A 16,279-nucleotide genomic window follows, 5' to 3' on the forward strand; every position below is an offset into this window, starting at 1 on the left:
ACAATTATTTTTTAGCCTCAAATACTGAATTTCTACCTTTTCCATTTCCCAGGGAATTATTTCGGCCAGAAAGGTACACTAGCAAATGACAGACATTTATCATAACACTCCCAAGATCCCTTGTAACTTCCTACCTTGGCAATTTGGATGAAGGATAAATGAGGCGGAGTTTACTGTGGAGTTCATTAAATTCCTCAAAGGTCCTCAGTATGAACGTAGCATCATGCTGTCCCTCCCGCTCCACTTTCACAACGTAAGACTGTCGAGTAGGGAATACAAGCACTGTTATGATTTGAGCTTTCCCTCCAACATTTTGAAACTTGTGCTTGTGACATAAAGGCAGCGTCCATAAGGAGACTTGAGTCTCCAATGAATTAAAACGGACAGCCTTATGCACATCATGAATGGGACAGGACGAACAATTACCCTTTAGTTACGGCAAAATGCACTAGGTAAACCTGTGGAATATGCATCACCTCTTCTTGTTTGCACCCAAAGGTGATAGATATAACATCAAAATTAATAGATTTATTTGCAAGTGAAAAGAACTGCTCAGAACTAGTGAGAGATGGTGCTAATACTTACCAAACAATGAAGAGTAAACCAATCCACAGGGAGCTAAGAAACGTCTTTCTAGTCTAATAACTAGAAACATTTTTGGAAGGAAGAGTCATTTGTAAAATTCCCAGTGCAAAGTTGGTATGTGTGTTAGTGGATTCCTAGGTGGCTGCAAAGTCCAATTTTCAAGTCCACAGACTAAAATATAGTTGAAAACTGAACAATAGGTAGTAGCAACAACAGAATCTTTGTGCCCATAGAAGCCTCTCCAACCCAGGTATTAATTTTGATAACTTAATTTTGTCTCAAGACATCGCCGATGGGCTCAGTCATTGCATTGTATGAATTTATCTATTTCTCCCCATTCTGCAAGTTTGCATATATTAACATTTCAAATAAAAGAGTGGTACAGCCTTCAATATAGACACAACTAGTCTCTGAATCCTGACAATGGCATCAACAAAGGAAACATTTTGCCTCACAATGAAATTGCGTGTACTGGTCACTTCTCTTCCTCAAGGCAAAGAGACTCTTATAAAGATTGGAAGCCAATTTTTGATTAACATTTATTCTATCCAAAGAGATATATAACGCATTAATGTTCCTAATATGATGCAGAAGGGAGGGTCTGGTTCTGCCATAAACACATCTTTAAAGCAGCTTTTTATGCAAGACCAGAGTTAACAAAAATTAGAGCAAATGGAATTGGAGGCAACCTATTGACAGGGTAGGACTTTGGTTAGGAGGTGGGAGACAGAATGTAGGGATAATGAATATGTACTGCAATTGGCAGGATGTGACTAATGCTGTCCCACAGGGATCTATACCGGGGCATCAGCTTTTCACCATATTTATAAATTATGCAGAAGGGAGAGAGAGCCATATAACCAAGTTTGCTGATAACTCCAAGTTAGGCAGCACAGTAAATAATCTAGACGGGAGCAGAAAGTTGCAAAAGGACATTGATAGATTAAGTGACCGGTAATTGTGGCAGATGAAGTTCAATGTAGAGAAATGTGAGGTCATACACTTTGGACCTGAGAAAGATAGATCAGAGTATTTTCTAAATGGTGAGAAGCTAGAAACCGTGGAGGAGCAGAGAAATTTAGGGATCCAAATACCGAAATCATTAAAAACCAGTGGACAGGTACAATAATAATTAAGAAAGCTCATGGAATGTTGACCTTTATCTCAGAGGGCTGGAATACAAAGAGTTAAGTTATGTTACGATTATACAAAGCTCTGGTTAGGCCCCATTTAGAGTACTGCGTTCAGCTCTGGGCACTGCATTTCAGGAAGAATATTTTATGCATTGCAGATTCACCAGAATGATACTAGGGCTGAAAACAGTAAATTATGAGCAGAGGTTGAACAGAGTAGGCTTGAGTATTGAAGACTAAGGGATCATCTAATTGAGTTGTTGGATTTGATAAGGTAAATAGCGAGACACTATTTCCTTTGGTAGGAGACTCCATAACAAGTGGACATGACCTTATATGACCTGATAGACGGTTCAGGGGTGATGTCACAAAGCACTTCTTCACAAAGGGGAGAGGAAATCTGAAACACTGCCCCAAAAAACTGTTGAGGCTGGAGGTCAATTGAAAATCTCAAAATTGAGATAGATTTTTGTTAGTCTAGGTATTAAGGAATTTAGGTGAGTAGTTAGAGTTAAGATACAGATCATTCACGAGCTAATTGAATGGTAGAACTGGCTCAACGGTGTTACGACCAGGTAAGACAGGTGTCTAGGGATCTTCCTAAGCCTTCACCTGGTCTTACTGTAACAGGGTTTTGTGTTAAACACACTATGTTTTAGCTCCCCCTTAGTGAATCCTTGTTCACCGCTTTCAAATTATAAGGCAAAGAAATGAGCACAAACAGGCTTTAGGTTTAAAGAAGAAATGTGAAATTTATTAAAACTTAAACTCTAATTCGCTTAACACCTATGGATACATGCCGCGCCCCACGCTGGCATGCATAAGCGATACACACATGCAAATAGAGGCAGAAAAGAGCAGAAAAAAAAGAGAGAAGTTTGAGGCAATCTCTGAAGAGGGGTTTTTGTTACTGTGCTTCGAGCCCGCTGTAGTTCTTGCTTGTAGGTAGATCTTATTTTTCATTGGGGCCCAGTATTCTTCTTAAACCTTGTTCACCGCAGGAGACTTTTCTCTCTTGGGGTTCATGTGTCTTCAATGGTTTCCGAAGCTGGTGAGAACAAGATGAGAGCAGACAGAAGAGGCAGCAGCAAGCCAGCCACGTGAAGTCTCGTCAGTCCAGGAAGAAACAGCTTTATGAGTTCAACTTCTCTATGGCAAGTTCAAATTCAAAACCTCAGGTTGCCCAGCAGGTTAATCATGTGACTTGGGGTGTGTGACCACGTCCGTTTGTGCATTCGGCCATTTTAGCAGTCAACCTGGAACGCGAGCTCCTCCACCCTCAACGTCTGGTCATCACAATGTGGATTAAATTGGAGCAGGGAGAGGCCCCTTTGTCCTTTCCAAGTACTGTCTGCTACTATGCAAATGTCTTTCCAGACAAGGGTCTGGTGGTTTTCTTTTTAAAAACAAGTTGTTTCTTTACTCTAGTAACAGTTTAAAACTCAATGTTTATGTGGTAAAATTAATGTGCCTCATTCTTGGCAGGTGGTGGCCTGCATGACAATGGGCTGAATGGCCTACACTTACTCTTATGTTCTTATAATCTAACACAGCTATAAAGCTCAATCTAATAGGCAGCAGTCTATGAGGTTTCCGCACACGTTTACCACTTCATAACAGTTTGCAGCCATAGATTAAGAGTGGATGCAAGAACAAAATGTGTTCAGACCAAAGTTGTTTCTGTTTCTGGATGTATGTAAATGAGCGCATACAAGAGTGGGAGGGAATTCACTTACATATCCTTTATTGGGGTTGAATATCTTCTGATGTCGACACACAAACACTTCTTTTATTTTCCCATCGGTCTTCATTGTGTGCATTTTTGGAGCGTAGGAGAGTGTTGGATGGTCATCAGGACTTGAAAACTTCATCTGGGCCAGGTTGTGAAGGAAGAAGTTGAGTTTGGTTGCCATGCTGCCCAGACTGGATTCAATTAGCCTGAAAATTAGGCAGAGCTTCAATAGAATTACAGAAAATGTACTGCGCAGAAGTAGCTCATTCAGCTCAACTGGTCTATGCCACTGTTTACATTCCACAAGAGCCTCCCCAACCCCTCTTCATCTAACCCTCTCAGCATAACCTTCTATTTCCTTCCCCTTATCTGTTTATCGAGGTAATTGCATCATGGACACCAGGCACTAATTAAGGCTTTATATAGATTCTGCACCCACCATTTTTTTCTATAGGGCATTCTATGTACTGATAACAACTGATTAAAAAAAACTGTCTTACTCTCTCCCCTCATTATCCTAGTGACCACCTTAAATTTATGCTCTCTGGTTACTAATTTACAACCAGTACAATAATTTTATTCCTTCTTATGTAGGTTTCCTCTTAACTCTCTTTGTTATAATGAACAGAGCCACAGTATCCCTCGTCTCTCTTTATACCTGAAGTATCAGTTTAAAGAATTTCTTATCTATAGCCTTGATATTCTTCCTAAAGTTGCCCGAAACTATTCTAAATGCGGTCTAACCAATGACCAATACTGCAGAAATTGGCAGTGATCATAGACTATGCATTTCAGTAACATTTGCATCACACAAGTGCCGGGTAATGACCATCGCCAAGAGGAGTCTAAACACCTCCCTTTGACATGCAATGGCATCACCATCATTGAATTCCCAGCATCAACATCCTGGGGGTCACCATTGATTGAGAAACTTAACTGGGCCAGCCACGTAAATACTGTGGCTACAAGAGCAGGTCAGAGGCTGGGTATTCTACCGTGACTAACTCACCGACTGATTCCCCTAAGCCGCTGCATGAACTATAAGGCCCAAGTCAGAAGTGTGATGGAATATTCTCCACCTGTCTAGATACATGCAGCTCCAACAACACTCAAGAAGCATAATGTCCTTCAGGACAAAACAGTCTGTTTGAACGGCAACCCATCCACCACCTTAAGCATTCACTCCCTCCAGCACTGCAGCAACATGGCTGCAATGTGCATCTTCCACAAGATGCAATGCAGCAACTCGTCAAGGCTTCTTCAACAGCACCTCACTAACCCACAACCTCTACCATCTAAGAAGGACAGAGGAGCAGGCACAAGGAAACACCACAACCAAGTTCCTCTCCAAGTCACATACCATCCTGACTTGCAAATATATCGATGATCTTTCATCATCACTGGGTCAAAATCCTAACAACACTATGGTTGTGCTTTCACCACATGCACTCCCAGTAGTTCAAGGTGGCAGCTCACCACCACCTTCTCTCAAGTGCAATTAGGGATGGGCAATAAATATTGGTTTTGCCAGTGATGCCCATATCCTGTGAATGAATAAATTAAAAGAAAAAGTCATTATTTGTCACTGTTTTGCTTGTCTGGAAATCACACCTTGTGAAGTAGGTGGTAGCATGGGCCTCTGAGTCCTGAGGGCGAAGAGCATCATAAACATATCTCAGATCTTGGATATCAGACAGCTCTGGAATTCCACAGGAAAGCATCTGCAGAAAGGAAAAGGTTCCAAATGTTAGTGAATTTCCGATCCATTGAGTTCTCTTGAACCAAAGTCAGTAGTTTCCGAAGTAAAGACAGTGTGTCTGGTGTGCTATGTTATCGTACCAGTCCCAGGAGATTGAGGAACAGGTCTGTGTGCTTGCGGATGAGATTGTAAGCTTGACAGCACAGGTCAACAAAGTCATGGAACCGGCTGGAGGGTTTATCACCCCCGTTAATGACATATGCCATATCTGAGGTGAAGACAAATGGAGCTCGATCTCTGGAAATAGAAAACAAGAACATTAAAGCACAACCTGTGTCCAATTTCTTTTCTGGTATTAAATGATGCATCGAGTCTTAAAGGCTACACTGGAGAGACAATAGTCAATGTACACAGCAGTCCATAGATCATAGCTTGAATCAGTACAGGAAACCATTAATGTGCTCACCTCTTAAAGTTGCCTAGCATCTGGGCGTGGCCGAGGAACTTGCCAAAATCAATATGGAACATATGGCCACTGGTCTTCAGCATGATATTGTCATTATGTCTGTCACATATGCCCAGGATGTAGGTGGCCACACAACAGCCTGCACAAGAATAGATGAAATTTTCCACAGCCTAGAATACAGAAAAAAAGAGCAGAAAAATCTAAGTCCGAGTTACCATTGAAAAGCCCCTCAGGCAGAACATGCTTCAGTCTTTTTACTCTACTCCTTAGGATCTATGTGTCCAGAGGATCTGATGTACTTGCATTCAAAGATCACAAAGTGATTGTCAATGAGCAAACCTCATTAGCCAGTCCTAGCTCACTAATCCAAGTAAACCCGCAGTTCCTTCCATTGTAGTTTTTAAAAAATTACCTCCAACAGCTTTCTTTTCAATCTACTTGGTGCAGCATTGTAGCTGTGTATGGGAAGCAGCCCTGGAAAAATGAGGGAGCTGTAGGGGTCTCTCAATCAGCAAAATAAAGGGAGAGCAGAAGAGCACAGGCAAGTGGAAGAGGAACAGGCATGGCACAGCACGGGCAAGCCAGCTCCTGCTAAATGCTGGTTTAAGACTGGGCAGCAATTCTACCAGTACCTTTCCCGGCAACGTGGAATTAGCATTGTCTACAGCCACCAATGGATAATTAACATCTCCGTAATGCATGAAACCATATAGTACAGGAAGAGGCCTTTGTGCCTGTGCTGGAACAGAATGGAGAAAGGACATTATTTAATCTGGGTGGAGAAGCAGCATTTCCACAACCAACAAAAAAAAAATCAGCTTGGGTAGTACTACCCTTATGACATCTCTGAATCTGTCCAGCTTAGTACCACTGGAAATGACCAACGATATATTTGGCATTATCACACTGGAAATGGAGGTCAACTCCAGACCCAGCCAAACAGGAATGGAGGGCTAAGTGCTTTTCCACAGGGAGGAGTGGAAGTTGGAGAGCGAGTTACAATCCCATTTGACTTTTTATGCTCATTAATGTGAAGGGTAAAGGGAAATGGAACCCTTTCCATTTCAGACTACAATCTCAACATTAATCACTGCCAGGTCAGGCATAGCTAGATGCAGAGTACAGCTCCCTCTATGCTTCGACAAGCTGCACCCCAATCTTAGAAGCGTACTACCTGTGTGGAATTTTCCATCTCCTCCACCATTTGTCCTTAGACTTGTCTGACTGACAATGTCGAATAGGGACAGTTTTATGCTGGAGACTTGTAGAACTGGATTAAGAATCATTTGATTCAAGATCTCTACAGGAAGTAGATGCTGGGCTGGATTTCAATCCTTAGAGCTCAGAGGTCTGTGCCTAACCCCCGTACCACCCAGTTTCTCTAATTTTTTAAATCTAAGCTGACACTGACCCTCCTATCCCAGTTGCTCTGCTTACAGTTGTTCACGGGGCTGCCCTGCGCCTGACAGGGTAAGGTCAAACAGAAGGAAGTGGGTAGGAACCAAAGGAAGGACAAGAAACTGCCAGCTTCTCTTCACCTTTTCGTACTCCTCCTCATTTGCATTATGTTTCTGTAACCATTCTGCCAGTGGACGTTCTTTGAAAGATCCTGTTACACCATGCTCCACGTGAATTTTCCGCAATGTCTCTGCATTTGGAATCATCTCCACCATTCCTGTCAAATATGAACAGTGGCATTTGATTGGGCAAAGTGCCACACATACATTATGCTAAATCGCAAACAGCATACACGGCAGGTAGTAAGATGACTCATCATTAACTAGCTAAACTCCAAAAATAACTGATGAAATAAGTATATTGCAACACCTTCATGGAATTTTCCTCAGTTACATTTTAATTTCACATCAGCCTTCTTGCTTGACCTGTATTTATATCTATATAAATTTGTCCCAATCTCAAAACACATTGAGGAAAACGTTTGACAAAGTACCACATAAAAGGCTCGTTAACAAAATTAAGGCTCATGGGATAGGAGGGTCAGTGTCAGCTTAGATTTAAAAAATTGGCTTCATGGCAAAATAGCAAGTTGTGGTAAATGGTTGTTTTTCAGACTGGAGGATGGTAGACAGCGGTGTTCCCCAAGGTTCAGTGCTAGGACCACTGCTTTTCTGATGAATATAAATGACTTGGATATTGGAATACAGAGTAAAATTTCAAAATTTGCCTATGATACCAAACTTGGAGGTGTGACAGATAGTGAGGATTAGATTAGATTAGATTAGAGATACAGCACTGAAACAGGCCCTTCGGCCCACCGAGTCTGTGCCGAACATCAACCACCCATTTATACTAATCCTACACTAATCCCATATTCCTACCAAACATCCCCACCTGTCCCTATATTTCCCTACCACCTACCTATACTAGTGACAATTTATAATGGCCAAATTACCTATCAACCTGCAAGACTTTTGGCTTGTGGGAGGAAACAGGAGCACCCGGAGAAAACCCACGCAGACACAGGGAGAACTTGCAAACTCCACACAGGCAGTACCCGGAATCGAACCCGGGTCCCTGGAGCTGTGAGGCTGCGGTGCTAACCACTGCGCCACTGTGCCGCCCAAATGATACCAATCAACTGCAACAGGACAAAGGTAGCATAGCAGAATGGGCAGAGAAGTGGCAGATGGAATTTAATAGAGAAGTGTGAATGATGCATTTTGGCAGAAGGGATAGGGAGAGGCAATATAGACTAAATGGCACAGTTCTGAAGAGTGTCCAGGATCAGAGGGATCTGGGGCTTCATGTTCGTTGACGGTGGCAGGACATATTGAGAGAGTAGTTGGCAAAGCATATGGGCTCTTGGGCTTCATAAATAGAGGTATTGTGTACAAAAGCAGGGAAGTTATACTGAACCTTTATAAAGCTCTGGTTAGGCCCCAATTAGAGTATTGCATCCAATTCTGATCACCACACTTTAGGAAGGATATGAGGATCTTGAGAGGGTGCAGAGGAAATTTACCAGAATGGTTCCAGGGATGGGGGAATTTTAGCTTCAAGGTTAGATTGGAGAAGCTGGGGTTGTTCTCATTGGAGCAAAGGAGATTGAGGGGAGATTTGATAGAGGTGTATAAGAATATGACATGTTTAGATAAGGTAGGCAAAGAAAAGCTGTTCCAATTAGCTGATGGTACAAGGACCAGGGGACAGAGATTGAAGGTTTTGGGCAAGAGATGCAGTGAGGAAATGAGGAATAACTTTTCTATGTAGTGAGTGGTAATGACCAAGAACACTCTGCCTATGAGAGTGGTGGAAGTGGAGACGATAAATGATTTCAAAAGGAAATTGGATGAGCACTTGAGGAAAATAAACTTGCAGGGTTACGGGGATAAAGCAGGGAATGGGTCTGACTGGATTGCTCCAAAGAGAACCAGCATGGACTCGATGAGCCGAATGGGCTCCTTCTGTGCCATAATGACTCTATGATGCACAATTGAAATGGAGACAAATGGAATAAAGTTTAACCTAAGCTGCCATGCAGGTGGAATGCTGATTTTACACCTGTTCGATATTATCTTCACTGATACAATGCAGAGAAAAATTAGATGGAGTGTAAAACCACCATGGCACCTGTCCTGTCAGCTTCCCAATGGGCGGGATAGGTTAAAATTGTCCCTAAAGAGATATGTACTTCGTTTAGTAAATATTTTCTGCTGTCAGAATCTATAAAAGAGCAAAAGACACCAAAATCCAGTTTAATGAGGAAAATCACAGCTGGTGGGTTCACCCCAATTGATTGGGCGTTATATATGACGGAGGTCCGGCGAACTTTCGCAAGATTCCCACTATCCCAGATCATGTTACTGTTCAAAGAGTGACTATGAGGTTTGGGATTACCTCGTCCCCATCCTGTTGAGGTGCACTTGAAGAAGATCATGCGCATATCCAGGCCTTCCTGAATCCAGATCTTGTTCATGATGCGGATCATCTGAAGTGTTAGCATGTCCTGCCGCAAGTCGTCCCCAGTCTAGACAATGAAAATACACAACAAAGGTTAGCATGTTGACTCACCCCAATTTTCTTTCCTCCTCTCCACTCCTGAAGCCACTAGTTCTGGATGGGATCCAATTCCATTCGTTACAGCAGGTCTCTGGAATCTAGCCCAAATAGTCATTTATTGTGGCTCAGCCTAGACAGGGAGCATTTGCATGGTGCTCACCTCAGAGTCCAATGCATACTCTCACCTTATATTTTTTTTATTTTCCTCCTCTCCTAAAAGGTGATTGATATTGGGGTGCAGTTTTCACAGTTGCTGGCAGTCAGCATTACCTTCATTACTTTAATAGATCTCTGCATCTAGAGAACGAGTGTTGGCCATGCTGTCCAACTAGGGGGCCAGGAAAATAGAAAGCAATCCTGCCCTTAACATTAAAATATAAGCAAAATACTGCGGATGCTGGAAATCTGAAACAAAAACAAGAAATGCCGGAATCACTCAGCAGGTCTGGCAGCATCTGTGGAAAGAGAAGCAGAGTTAACGTTTCGGGTCAGGGGTCCGAAGAAGGGCCACTGACCCGAAACGTTAACTCTGCTTCTCTTTCCACAGATGCTGCCAGACCTGCTGAGTGATTCCAGCATTTCTTGTTTTTGTTGCTGCCCTTACCATTGTTTGCACAGATGCATTTTTCAGCAGGGACCACTGAAGAGTAATCCTGGGATGTAATCGCGGATATTTTTTGGCCTTATGTACAAGGGTGCAAGGGGCCAATTGCAGCACTGCCAATGGAGATCAGTTAACTCATACTGGGATTGATTTAGTCTAATTTCAAGCTGTACATTAAGAGAGTTCTTCTACAGTCATAGGTAAAGTGACACATTTGTTACAAGATCCCTTGCTGGCATATTAGCCAGTCACTGACAGACTTGGTTGTGTTTCTGGGAGTTAGCCAATACCTTGAAAAGGACCATTATGATATAGAATAAAATAAAAGAGGTGGCCCCTGCATTGGAGATTTTGACCTGATCTAATTCAGGAATGTAATTATTGGCTACAGGCAGTCTCTAGACACATGGAAACACAGTCCTGACTTGACACACCAGGCTCACAGAAACCCACTGTACTGACCACCTCTGTGACTATGGTCAAACTCTAACAAATAACAAACCAACCCAATTCGGTTTATTGCCCCATCCCCAGTGAGCGATGTATTAGATATTTCCTAATTTTATCTGCATGGTCTCCGTTGTTGGCATGCACAGAGTGAAGAACTGCTTCCAGGCAACTGCCAGCGCCATTCTTTAGCTGCCCCTGAGGTGTGTCAGAGTAGTCTGAGATGACTGGCCTTACAATCATCCTTTCACTTGCTATCCCACCACTCCGCCCTGCAAATCCTCCATCCAATGGTACAACTGAGACTGGGAAATATCCATGTGAGTAATTGCGAATACAAACTCAGATCATTGAAACATAGAAAAATAGGAGGAGTAGGCCATTCCGTACGATCATGGCTGATCATCCAAACTCAGTAACCTGTTCCCGCTTTCCCCTCGTATCCCTTTATCCCATTAGCCCTACGAACTATATCTAAATTTTTCTTGAATATATTTAATGATTCGGCCTCAACTGCTTTCCAATGGTAGAGAATTCCACAGGTTCCCCATTCTCTGGGTGAAGAAATCTCTCCTCATCTCAGTCCTAAATGGCTTACCCCTTATCCTTAGACTGTGACCCCTGGTCCTGGACTCCCCCGCCATTGGGAACATCCTTCCTGCATCTAGTCTGTCCAGTCCTGTTAGAATTTTGTAGGTTTCTATGAGATCCCCTCTCATTCTTCTGAACTCTAGCGAATACAAGCCTAATTGACCCAATCTCTCCTCATACATCAGTCCTGCCATCCAGGAATCAGTCTGGTGAACCTTCACTGCACTCCCTCCATAGCAAGAACATCCTTCCTCAGATAAGGAGACCACAACTGCATACAATACTCCAGATGTGGTCTCACCAAGGCCTTGTATAATTGCAGCAAGACATCTTTGCTCCTGTACTCCAATCCTCTTGCTATGAAGGCCAACATACCATTTGGCTTCTTAACTGCTTGCTGCACCTGCATGCTTACTTTCAACGACCGATGCACAAGGACACCCAGGTCTCGCTGCACCTCCCCCTTTCCCAATCTATTGCCATTCAGATAATAATCTGCCTTTCTGTTTTTGCCACCAAAGTGGATAACCTCACATTTATCCACATTATACTGCATCTGCCATGTATTTGCCCACTCACTCAACCCGTCCAAATCACACTGGAGCTTCTCTGCATCCTCCTCACAGCTCACACTCCCACCCAGCTTTGTCTCATCTGCAAACTTGGATATATTACATTTAATTCCCTCATCTATATCATTAATATATAGTGTGAACAGCTGGGGTCCTAGCACCGATCCCTGCGGTACCCCACTAGTCACTGCCTGCCACTCGTAAAATGACCCAATTATTCCGATGCTTTGTTTCCTGTCTGCCAACCAGTTCTCTATCCATGTCAGTACCTTACCCCCAATCCTATGTGCTTTAATTTTGCATGCTAATCTCTTATGTGGGACCTTATCGACAGCCTTCTGAAAGTCCAAATGCACCACATCCACTGATTCTCCTTTATCTATTCTACTAGCTATATCCTCAAAAAAATTCCAGTAGATTTGTCAAGCATGATTTCCCTTTTGCTTTCGTAAATCCACGTTGACTTTGATTTACTTGGCAGGGAGTGACAATCAGTGCCAAAGAAATCAGTGCCTCGAGAAGAAGCATCCTCTTTGGCCATAACCCAATTAACTGGTCTCATCTATCTCAATTTTCCAAAAATATATTCCAAGTAGATAAACTTACCTTAACAATGACGTTAATGTTATCCCCCAAAGGGTCCACATTGATGAAGGAGATCTTCAAAGGAACTGCATTGGAATTGAAGAAAGAGCAAGCCTGTGGGTTCAGAAATCAAAAAAAAAAAAATCAGACTTGCCTTATGTTTGTACTCATCTTTCCCCCAGTTTCCAAAACATTTGCCACCAGTTCTGTGCAATTCTTCTGAGTTGGGAAGACAGACATCTAGAGACAGGACTGATTCTACAGACAATGTCAATGAAGTTTCTTGGTTAGCCCCTACAGAATTAAGGCAAAGTGATGCAGATCCCTCCTTCACCTCTGGGCAGCAGGCACTTGGGAATACCATTATGGCCGAGTTCCCTTCCAACTCGCACACCATCCTGACTTGGAAACACATCGCCATGACTTCATTGTTGCTGGGTCAAAATTCTGGAACTCCCTAACTAACAGCTGCTCAAAAAGGTGGTTCACCACCACCTTCTCAAAGGCAATTCAAGGATGGGCAATAAATGCAGGAATGAACAAAAAAAAACAAATTCACTTCATAGGAAGCTTAGGAAACAGGAAAAAGAAAAAACAGAATTAAGATAGTTTTTAAAGTAAGTACAAACTTAAATAAATTTATAGAATGTAACATACTCTTGGATTGACTCCATTGGCTAAAAGACTTGGGTTTAAAGGCAAGCGACAGTGATCCTGAACATTGAAAAATTGTTGTACTTCCTCCATGTTTTCCCGTAGTATGGTCTGTAACAAAGAAATCAAACAATTGTCTTCAGAATTTCTGTTTGTTAAATATCAGTTAGCACACGGCACTTAATACCAGGCAGAATACAAAACAGTCGTAATCCCCAAGGCCCTCCTCCCCCTCTTTTACTGATCGTTTCAGCGGAAACATTCACAATATTTCAACAGAGGAGCAACAGCCAGCAGGAGCAAGATGCTCCAGTGAGCCAAGAGGTCTGTGAATGAGTCGAGTCTTATCAGAGAATCCTAATGCAATTCAGGGATCTGCAGTGATGAACTCCTCATTCTTGGCAAAGTAAAATTTGCCTCAGCTGAGACCAATCTCACTAAAGCACCACAACAGTGAGGGAATTTGACGACTCAGCTCAAACGTGGGTTTCTGCCAATAACAACATCTAAGGACAAAAAGAGGCAGTATTGCAACATTGGTGAAATTTCACTACAGCTAGTGACGTGCAAATCGAGTACTGATCTGGTGCGAGGACAGCGCTACACAAAGGCTTCATGTATTGACCTGACAGGAGGTCAGTATTACATAAACTCTGTGCACTGACCTGACGCGAAGACGGAGCGATGTCTCTGACTTTCTGCGCTATATTAGCCAGGATTTGAATTAGCTTGGTCTGCTTGTCAAACTCCTCCCTCATGCCCTTTCCAACACAGCACAGCAGGGCTCCAAGAAGATGCTGGTATCGGGCACTGAAGTGAGAATCATTTAATGCATCCTTCAGTAACCTGGGAATAAAGAACAGACTGTTGATAATACTGCAAACACTAGATTAAGACTAAACTGAGCTAAGGGGAGTGAGACAAGAGGTTAAAAGTTTCACAGTAAGGCTGTTTACAGATCCCAACTGAAGAACTGCTGTTTTATTAATTGCAGCCCAGTATACAGTTATTTAATATTTGATGTGCTGTGTCTTGTAACAGCAGGAAAAGTTTCCCCCACCTCCATGCAAATTGGGAATTCTTCACCACAATTACGCTATCTGGCAAAAGGCAAAAAGCACAGCAATATCGGTCACAAAGCACAGAAGAAGGAGGCAATCCCACCATACCGGCTCTACAGTCATATTTCCCCACTCTACAGCCCCGTAAGTTTATTTCCCTCAACTAACCATCCAATTTCCTTTTGAAGTCATTGATTGTCTCCGCCCCCAACACCCTGTAGGCAGCGAGTTCCAGACCATTACCACTTGCTGTGCAAAAAAAGGTTCTTCCTCACATTCCCCCTGCATCACTTACCCAAAACCTTCAATTTGTGTCCCCAAGTCCTTGTACCATCAACGAATTGGAACAACTCTTTTTTTGTCTACCTTATCTAAACTGGTCATAATCTTGTACATCTCTATCAAATCTCCCCTCAATCCCCTTTGCTCCAAGGAGAACAACCCCAGCTTTTTCAACCTAACCTTGTAGCTTAAATCCCTCATCCTTGTAACCATTCTGGTAAATCTCCTCAGCACCCTCTCAAGGACCTTCACCTCCTTCCTAAAGTGTGGTGACCAGAACTGATCAGTACTCTAGTTGGGGCCTAACGACGGCTTTATAAAGGTTCTTCCAGCTCCTCAGCCTCTACAGCGGAGAAACTCCCATGCTCCAACCAACTTACTTCTCTGTCTCCCAATAAATGATATAAATGATATAAAATTAAAAAATATTATGTAACATGACAGAGCTTATGACTTCAAAATAGTGACTGGATTATATTAGCATGCCCTGATTCAAGTATCTTCCCTCTTCAGCCCCACTTCACCTGAATATTACACTTGCAACAATTGAGATTGATTCTGTAGGAGTCATACAGCACTGGTGATCATTCAGCCCATCGTGCCCATGCCAGCTCTTTAGTCGAGCTAGCCAATTAGTCCTGCTGCTCCCTCACTTTCCCTGCCCCCCTGCAAATTTTTCCTTTTCAAGTATACATTCAATTCCCAACTAAAACAATTTGCTGCGTAAAAACAAAAATGCTCCTTTCCTCTCTTGATTTTTTGCCAATTATTTCTAACCTTCTTCCTTTGGTCTCAGTTCAAAAAGGGTAGGAGAAACCAGAAGGCGAACAAACCCAGGTCACTCCTGCACACCTCCTCGTGGGTAACACAAGAACAGCACAACCCGCGACACCTGACACCTACTCAATTGGTGTTGACACTTAATCAACTAGTGGGAGGTATGAGACAGAAAAAGTACAACATTCAAAACATTACTGAAAGGTTGATTCATTCTTTCAGCCACTCGAATGAGTACATTGAAAAAAGTTCATATTTTAGTAATGTTGGAGTACTGGCCACTATATTAAGGACATCGAGGCTCTTGAGATGATACAAAAAAAAACTTACTTGAATGATAACCAGAACTGAGACACCTATCAATTAAGATTAAAGAGAAGGCTGAGGAGTGACCTGATAGAGATTTTTAAGATTATGAAAGTGTTGATAGGGTCGAAGTAGAGAAGGTGGTTCCATGTGGCAGAGATCAGAAGTAAGGGACCAGAAATAAAAGATAGCCACTAATAAATCCAACAGGAGAAAGTTCTTTACCCAGAGAGTGGTTAGAATGTGCAACTTGCTACCACAAGTAGTTGAGGTGACTAGAGTAGATGCATTTAAGAGGAAGCTAGATGAACACATCAGGAGAAAGGAATAGACGGTTATGTTGTTGGGCCGAGGTGAAGTAGGGTGGGAGGAAGCTCGTGTGGAGCATAAATGCTAACATGAACCTGTTAAGCTAAATGGCCTGTTTCTGTGATGTAAATACTATGCCCCACTATGTAACAATCCTCAATCCTTTTTTATTCCTCCCAAGCTCTCATCAAGGATCTTTCTTAACCGTAGGATATCCATCGCCCTCCCATTCCTTCCTACTTTCATCCCAATCTATACAAAGCTCAAGATAGCACTTTGTGAGGTAAGCAACGTACCCATTGCCACTGCCTCACACACATTTATTCAGATAAAGGGCTCACATTGGGAAACCAACAGATCCAGTTAGGCATCCGCCCCCCTGTCCGGTTCGGTGTTGGGCCTGTCTCAGATGGACTTCAAAGTAGGAATGTTGGAGTGTGAATAATGTGAATTATG

The 16,279-nt window shown here is 42.6% G+C and overlaps 1 protein-coding gene across 4 annotated transcripts in view; it reads right to left on the reverse strand.

Moving 5' to 3' along the window:
* pik3c2b (phosphatidylinositol-4-phosphate 3-kinase, catalytic subunit type 2 beta) overlaps positions 1-16,279 on the reverse strand; it is a 179,086-nt gene that overhangs the window by 19,462 nt on the left and 143,345 nt on the right. For all 4 annotated transcript variants that reach the window (XM_068057433.1, XM_068057435.1, XM_068057432.1 and 1 more), the window contains 10 exons: positions 13,754-13,934; positions 13,092-13,199; positions 12,456-12,548; positions 9,474-9,603; positions 7,154-7,290; positions 5,616-5,785; positions 5,290-5,446; positions 5,062-5,171; positions 3,455-3,656; positions 135-259 (listed from right to left, as the gene is read on the reverse strand). In XM_068057433.1, the coding sequence (XP_067913534.1) occupies positions 135-259; positions 3,455-3,656; positions 5,062-5,171; positions 5,290-5,446; positions 5,616-5,785; positions 7,154-7,290; positions 9,474-9,603; positions 12,456-12,548; positions 13,092-13,199; positions 13,754-13,934 (1,413 nt within the window). The remainder of the gene's footprint in view (positions 1-134; positions 260-3,454; positions 3,657-5,061; positions 5,172-5,289; positions 5,447-5,615; positions 5,786-7,153; positions 7,291-9,473; positions 9,604-12,455; positions 12,549-13,091; positions 13,200-13,753; positions 13,935-16,279) is intronic.

Source organism: Heterodontus francisci, chromosome 25 (genome assembly GCF_036365525.1).
Source record: "Heterodontus francisci isolate sHetFra1 chromosome 25, sHetFra1.hap1, whole genome shotgun sequence".
Lineage (NCBI taxonomy): Eukaryota > Metazoa > Chordata > Chondrichthyes > Heterodontiformes > Heterodontidae > Heterodontus > Heterodontus francisci.